Source organism: Fulmarus glacialis, unplaced genomic scaffold (assembly GCF_000690835.1).
Source record: "Fulmarus glacialis isolate BGI_N327 unplaced genomic scaffold, ASM69083v1 scaffold43955, whole genome shotgun sequence".
Classification (NCBI taxonomy): Eukaryota; Metazoa; Chordata; class Aves; order Procellariiformes; family Procellariidae; genus Fulmarus; species Fulmarus glacialis.
Window position 1 is genome coordinate 6422 of NW_009213221.1, and position 6723 is coordinate 13144.

Consider the following 6723-nt stretch of genomic DNA (forward strand, 5'->3'; position numbering starts at 1 on the left):
TTTTATTCATGATCATTTACATATGCCTAGAAATGTTCACCACAAAATGCAAACTTTCAGTTATCTTGTATTTAGCAGTGAAAAGTCACCTCTTCGTAGTAAAGCACCAAGGAGCACATCTCAGAACAGTCAGAAACAGATTCCATGTATCAGTTTTTCCCCCCACAATGTACATGATGAAGTTAAAGATTTTATAAAAAGTCTAAAAATTCCAGAACAAATTCCAGAGTCACCTGAGTGCTTGGCAGGAACAGTATTATTTAGTAGCAGTTACATTACCTGTAGTGGAATTTACATAGCACTTTTTTCTACCTTTTTTCCACAAAACTGAGGCAGACCTAATTGGGCCAAACATTGGGTTTCATATTTCGCCTGAGTTTTTCAATGGGAGCCAAACAGAATAGTTTGTTAGTAGGAGTATCTACAACAACTATAAGAGCAGATGTCAGGAGGAAAGGGGGGGGGGTGCGAAATCAGCTCATTATAGCCTGATTGATATGGCCCAACTGCTTACAGGCACCTATACTCACTACCCCACTCAGCTTTTTCCATTATGTTTAATTAGCATTTCACTCAAAGACACTACATTTAAGACAACAACATGATTTTTTAAATGAAGTGGTGTGGACAAATACATGTACACAGTTTTGGTAGTCATTTAAAGCTGTAAAATTTACATGTAAAGAGAGTCCTATGGACCCCATTACAGATTAAAGAGAAATAACCAGAATCAGAGTGTTACATACAAAACAATATTCTAACACTGAAACCAATACAGTTATCAAATAATTCATTAGAGAATAAAATTGTTATACAAAAAGAGAAATGCTGCCTTTTTATCACTTCCGAACAGCAAATAAGAAGGCAACATTAAGAAAAGTGCACAGCAGAAAAAAATGTTCAGTTTTCTGAAAAAGTTGGATTTTTCTTCAGACATCAGGCTTTTGTCTGGAAACATATTGAGTTAGGATTGCTTATATTCTCTCCCAGATCAGTCTCTTCTTGCATTAGTTCTCAGTAAGGCGCTTACTCTGACATATAGGAACGATACATCAGGGCCACGATGATTGCTGCTATTGCCGGGATCACCCAGTTGGACCACAAACTAGAAAGAAGTTTTTTGAAACAGCAGTTTAGGAATTGACAACCAGCAAGTTTAAAATTAAAGAAGTCATTGCTTAAAAAAATCCTTCCTCCCTGCCCCAACAAATACTTGAAAGTTAGGGCAGCAGAACACCTGGGCTGGCCAGTAATACTCTAGTCAAGTAAAAAAGCTTGTACTGTTAAGGCTTTGTACTAGCACTTACAAGAAGTTTGCTTCCTAGAGAAGAGTAAGACTCTAGACACGTTTAAAGTCATGGTGTGCTGCCTGGAATGTTATTCATTCAAAAGCCATTTAAGTAGCAGCATCACATGACACTTTCAAGACAGCCAAGCTTCCCACTCAGAGGGGCATGGAACAGTCCTCTGAGGTTTTAGCGGTAGGCACTTGTCAGCAGGATATAACTTTATGAAGTTTAATTCAGTGGTGTTCCAAAGTGTTCTTTCCCCCGCTCCCAATTCCAACAGATTTTCCTTCTTATAGACACAATCCTCTTATTTCCCTTAGATGCAACAGCTGTAGCAAATTTTAAAAGCGAGGTGTCCATATCGGTAAGAAAGTCAGCAATGGCACCAAGTGTCTTCTATTCACCTGATAGCCTCCAGAAATGAAAGCTTGTGCAACGTAAACAATTGGGTAGAGACTGACTCATACTAATGTGAGAAAAAAAATCTAGACAGTAAGCTAACATGCTTGTAAAGTGGTACACAGATGCCAACTTGGACTTTATCTAGAACAGAAATTGTCATGCACCATCCTCTGACATCTAAGCTTCCAGTAGATATAAACTATTCAGCTTTTTAAGCTTCAGAAACATGATCATGAGGAACTTTAAGTTTGACATCAGGTGTCATACTATACCTGGAATTAGACTGAACAGTGGTAATAAGAGTTTCCTGGAAAGCAAAGCATAAAAAGATATTTACATCAGGCAGACATCCCTCTCCATCTTAACTAGCCCATCAACTTCGAGACTCTTTATTAAGTGGGACTAATTTAAAAACAACTCAGTGCATTGCATTTGGAAAGCATTTTCTCAGAATTCCTGTAACAAAATGTTGTATTAGAAGCTAGCTAGCAGCAGTTTCTGTAGTCAACATTGCATCAAAGTTATTAAAAAAATACCATCACAGGGAATTTTGCTGCAAGTTTTCCATGAGGCTAACTTCAACCTCAGGTTACATTTGAAAAGTTTTAGTCACCTAAAAGAGAAAGATCCTTTATTTGCCTAAAATCTAATTGAAAAGACTCTGAATTAATACACAAATATCTCCTATATGGAACCTACATGAAGAAAGCTACTAATTTACGTCCACAATGCTTATTAAACTCATTTTTTAGTGTAGTGTTTCAGATTGCGTAAGAATCAGTCAAATTATTATAGTTGTTTCTGATACTGATTTGGACTTCTTGTTCTGTTTCTACAGGAAAAGAAGCACTACAAGATCAAATCCCAGTTGGGTTCATGTGCACAATTTATATGAAGACTTATTAATTTGAACACTACTAATTGCGCATGGCCCTAAGTACATTTAAAAGATCCAAGCATTAAAACTGTACTTAAATTTAGTGGTACAAGATCCATCACTGAGAAATGAATTGCTTCAGTATCAGAATATTTGCAATACATTCAAAGAGCAAAAGATTCCTAACATCCTCTCACAGATTCAAACAGGCTACTTTTTCAAGCACCGAAATCATCACAGGTATACACGTGACAAATACCATGTTTAAAAGAATAAGACTCAGTGATTACATCTATATTGGTTTTGTGAATGCCTCCATGAAAACCCAATCCCAAAGCCGAACAGTATGGAACAGCTTGTGACTACACTATCAAGGCTAAAACCTTCTACAACAGAGTTGCCACTTCCAGGGCCAGGGGATGGTTCCCCCCCCCCCAAGACAATAAGAACATGGCACAGCTCATCAAAAACCTCTTTTAAACAGTATGACACTGGACGTGTACACTGAGGGTACTTTAAATACAGTGCAAGGATGAGAAGGACATTTGAAAGCACAAGGTGTTCTGACGGCTCCTAAAGAGCCAGGGCACACAGGGCCTAACCTGTCACATTACACACCCAGAGTGCAATGCAAAGTGAAACTGTCTTATCAGCTACACCCACACATCCTGCTGGAAGAAAGTGCTCAGCTTCCTTCTGGAATGATGGAAAACACACATGTAGTGTAGATATCTATGACCAGCAATAAAACAAGGGATTAAGACAAAAAGCAGTGTGGCAAAACGTCATTTGGATCTTAACTCACAACTGACCACGCTTTGGCCAAACTAATATTCTAAGTACTTCAGTTTAGTAAGTTTGTGTGAGCTTTGTCAAAGGATTGTATTACTACAACTTGCACCGGGCACTCTGTTTCTCAGTTGCATTTATGGTTGCTGCTCTTACAGCTTAAGCGTAAATTGCCATGAATTTCAAAAGAAATCTGAATAGCAGATGTTATTCTTGGTGGGAAGAAGCTCTGAATTCCAGTCACCACCCAATTTCTTATTAGTATACTAGTTCCAGTCCTTAATTAATAATAAAATTAATAATTGCTATAGCGAACATTTCAGTGTGTGTATATATATGGGATTTTTTTACTTTCTTTCCTTTAACTTATCCATATTATTGGAAGATCTTACAAAAATGATTATTTCTTAAAAGTAATCTCTTAAACAGCAAGAGTAAGTTCCTACTCCTACTACACTTCATTTAATCTTCAACTATTTCCTAAGTGCACTGCTGTACTGTTAAGCCAGCCCTGAGCAAACATCCTCTACACACGCAGCAGCAGCAACTGTACAAATTAATCCATGATGCACTTGCTCCTTTAAGGGACATCTGAATTTCATGAGTTTGATAGTTGAGTGCCAACACAACTTTATTCTATTAAAGATAGAAAAAAAAAATTAGAAAGTAAGTGCAATACTGCATTGACAGGACACTCAGCAAAATCTACTGAAAGTCAGGAAGCAAACAGTATTTTCACCTTGAAAAGGGTTCACAATTGCAAATTAACTGATCTATAATACAGCAATCAAATGCCTCTATATTCTGTATCTACTAGTGTTACCACATTTTTCCCCACAAACACATATCAGTTTAATCCACTCTGTCTATAAACTGATTTTTTTTCTTAAACTGAATACTAGAAAACCATCGACTGATTCTAGACTCACCTTTTTGCTATAGTGTAACACCATCACACTTAGTAACCTCTTGGTTCAAAACCACACAAATTAAAGAAAAGAACAGCTAACAGGAAGAATAAATTGAAGCCAGATCAACAGGTCTAAGAGATTTATGACCTGAAACACTACACTTAAATCAAGCTGAATTATTTTTGCCTCTGGGGGTATACCATTTACAGAGAGATACCGTATCTAATGCCTAAAAGAAACAATGTGGTATTTCAAGAAACACACTTACTGTTGGTTTCTGAAGCTTCCCTCTATCATCCTGCAAGAAAACAAGCAAAAAAACCCCATTTAGACAAAAACCCAAAGCATTCAAATAACATTTATCGCTAAATTCAGTCTGCAATTCTATTCTGTTAGTGTGTACCTATTTTTACCTAGGAAACAGACTTGCAGAAGAGCAGGTATCAGTGTACGATTTTGAGCTACCATAAACAAGATCACTTCCTTAAAATAATACTCCCCAGTATACAGTGAAGAAGTGAAAGCCGAGTCTCCAACATACTTCTTTATTTCTTGTGCCCATGGTTTTTTTGCATTTCCTTTGCCTCTAAACAGTACACATAACCTTAGTTCATACACTGATTACAATCATATTAGTTTACTTCTACCTAGTCTACTCATATTATCGGGCAAAGTCATCTAACTAGTTTTGGTCCAACATCCAGTACAAAGGTCCCAAATTTTATGGATCCTTCATAAACTCATGAAGTTTTACTTGAAATAGTCACATTCGTTACAAAAAAGCCCAACAGTATATAATCTTGATAGTGCTGTATTTGTACATTAAACAATCCAGCTGTTTGTTTGATACCAAATTAAAACAGGCACTTGTCAAACAAGGAAGAACTGCACTGGTAGCCAGATTAAGAACAACTTTACTGGCATCAACTGCCATCTGAAATAGATGACAAGCCTGCAAGGTTACGAATGTGCATCAGAGCTGAATTATTTCGTATTAGGAGAAGCTACACTTAATACTTATCAAGAGAGGACCTAAGACAGATACAAGATCAGGAACCTTACTGTGAAATATGCTACTCAAGACAGAGATATTTACCCCAAATGCAAGACAAAACATACACAATACAGAAGAGGAAAAGAGAAGAGGCAGGGATGGGCAGCAGAGTGGAGCAGATGGGCACACTAGCAGCCTAAGTCTCTAACAAGTTGTTTTTAACTATTAAGATGCAAGAGAGTTTAAAAAAGGCCTAACTGAAGGAAGCCAAGGCAGCAGCTCTGTAGCTGGAAATAAAGCCTTCAAAGCTTGAGGCAGCAGAAAGGTGCTTGTTAAAAGTACAAGAAATGGTAAGGACAGTATAGAAAAGAGGAAGTGACACATGATCCAGTGGGAACTGATCATAAAAAACCTGACAACTACAAGTAGGGAACATGGATACCGCACAAAACAGGGGGAGCCAGACAGGGGGGAAGACAGGGCATCAAACTAGAAGTAAGATGCTTACAGTAGCCGTTTTCTAAACATACATATGAAAAGCCAGGATTGTACTTTTAGATCCAGATGGAAGCCTGGCATATATTTACAATGATGAAAGAATGAAAATGGCTGTTAGTAATCACTCTGCATACTGACATAAGAAAAGGTCTAGACATTCTGACATATCACCTTCAGGGGTTATAGAGTCTCATAAAGCTCGCAGAGTACACCAGAAATGGCATGATTCCGTATTCACTTTATTCAAGAACTAGGCTGTAGAATATTTCAAAGCAGCAAACTTTTAGATGTGACCATCCTTATGCTACACTAATCAAATCCCTTCACATTAGCAGAACCTATCTCCAGTCCAGGTCCATCCACAAACAGCTGCAGGGCTGGCACCCAATCAAACTAGCAGCTCTCCTCTATTTTGAAGTAAATTACCAGAGAAATAACTGGATGCAAAAACACTACAGTAAACAGCAAGTACTGGTACTCTCACATACTCACCGGATGAAGTTCCCCAACAATAAACGTTTCTGACAGTGTCCTTGCATCTGTGGAATGGCCAACATCTTCAAAGTTCTCAGTAGCATCTCCTCCAGCTTGCTCCCTGAGGACCTCTTCACCACCCGGGTGCTGCAATTTTTAATGAGTTTGAACTTGTTACTGAAAACCATTCCACATTCTAAAAAATGGAAATTCTTCATTTCTACATTTCTAAAAATAAAAAAATTGTCCTTGCAAAATCAGCTGCTAGACTTCTTAGAGCAAACATAATCCTCTCTGAATAACTAGAGAGCTTTATGTACTCTCTGAAGCCAAAACCAAGGAAGCTAAGTTTCTACTCCATCAGCGACGGAACAGTAAGAGGCATTACCCCTAGCCACTAAAGCGTTTAGAACATTATGGGAATCAGTCAGTCTTTTAATAAGCCCAACTATTATCTGAAGTTACATTCCATGTTTTCACTTCTGCAGG

The 6723-nt window shown here is 37.8% G+C and overlaps 1 protein-coding gene across 1 annotated transcript; it reads right to left on the bottom strand.

Annotated features, from left to right (window-relative positions):
- Positions 1–482: 482 nt before the first annotated feature.
- Positions 483–6381, bottom strand: LOC104077041 (cytochrome b5; the record flags this gene model as incomplete). Its single annotated transcript, XM_009578118.1, has 4 exons — positions 483–1105; positions 1964–1998; positions 4537–4566; positions 6253–6381. Coding segments are annotated over 4 exons (273 nt in total), but the record flags the coding sequence as incomplete, so codon positions are not given.
- Positions 6382–6723: the final 342 nt, after the last annotated feature.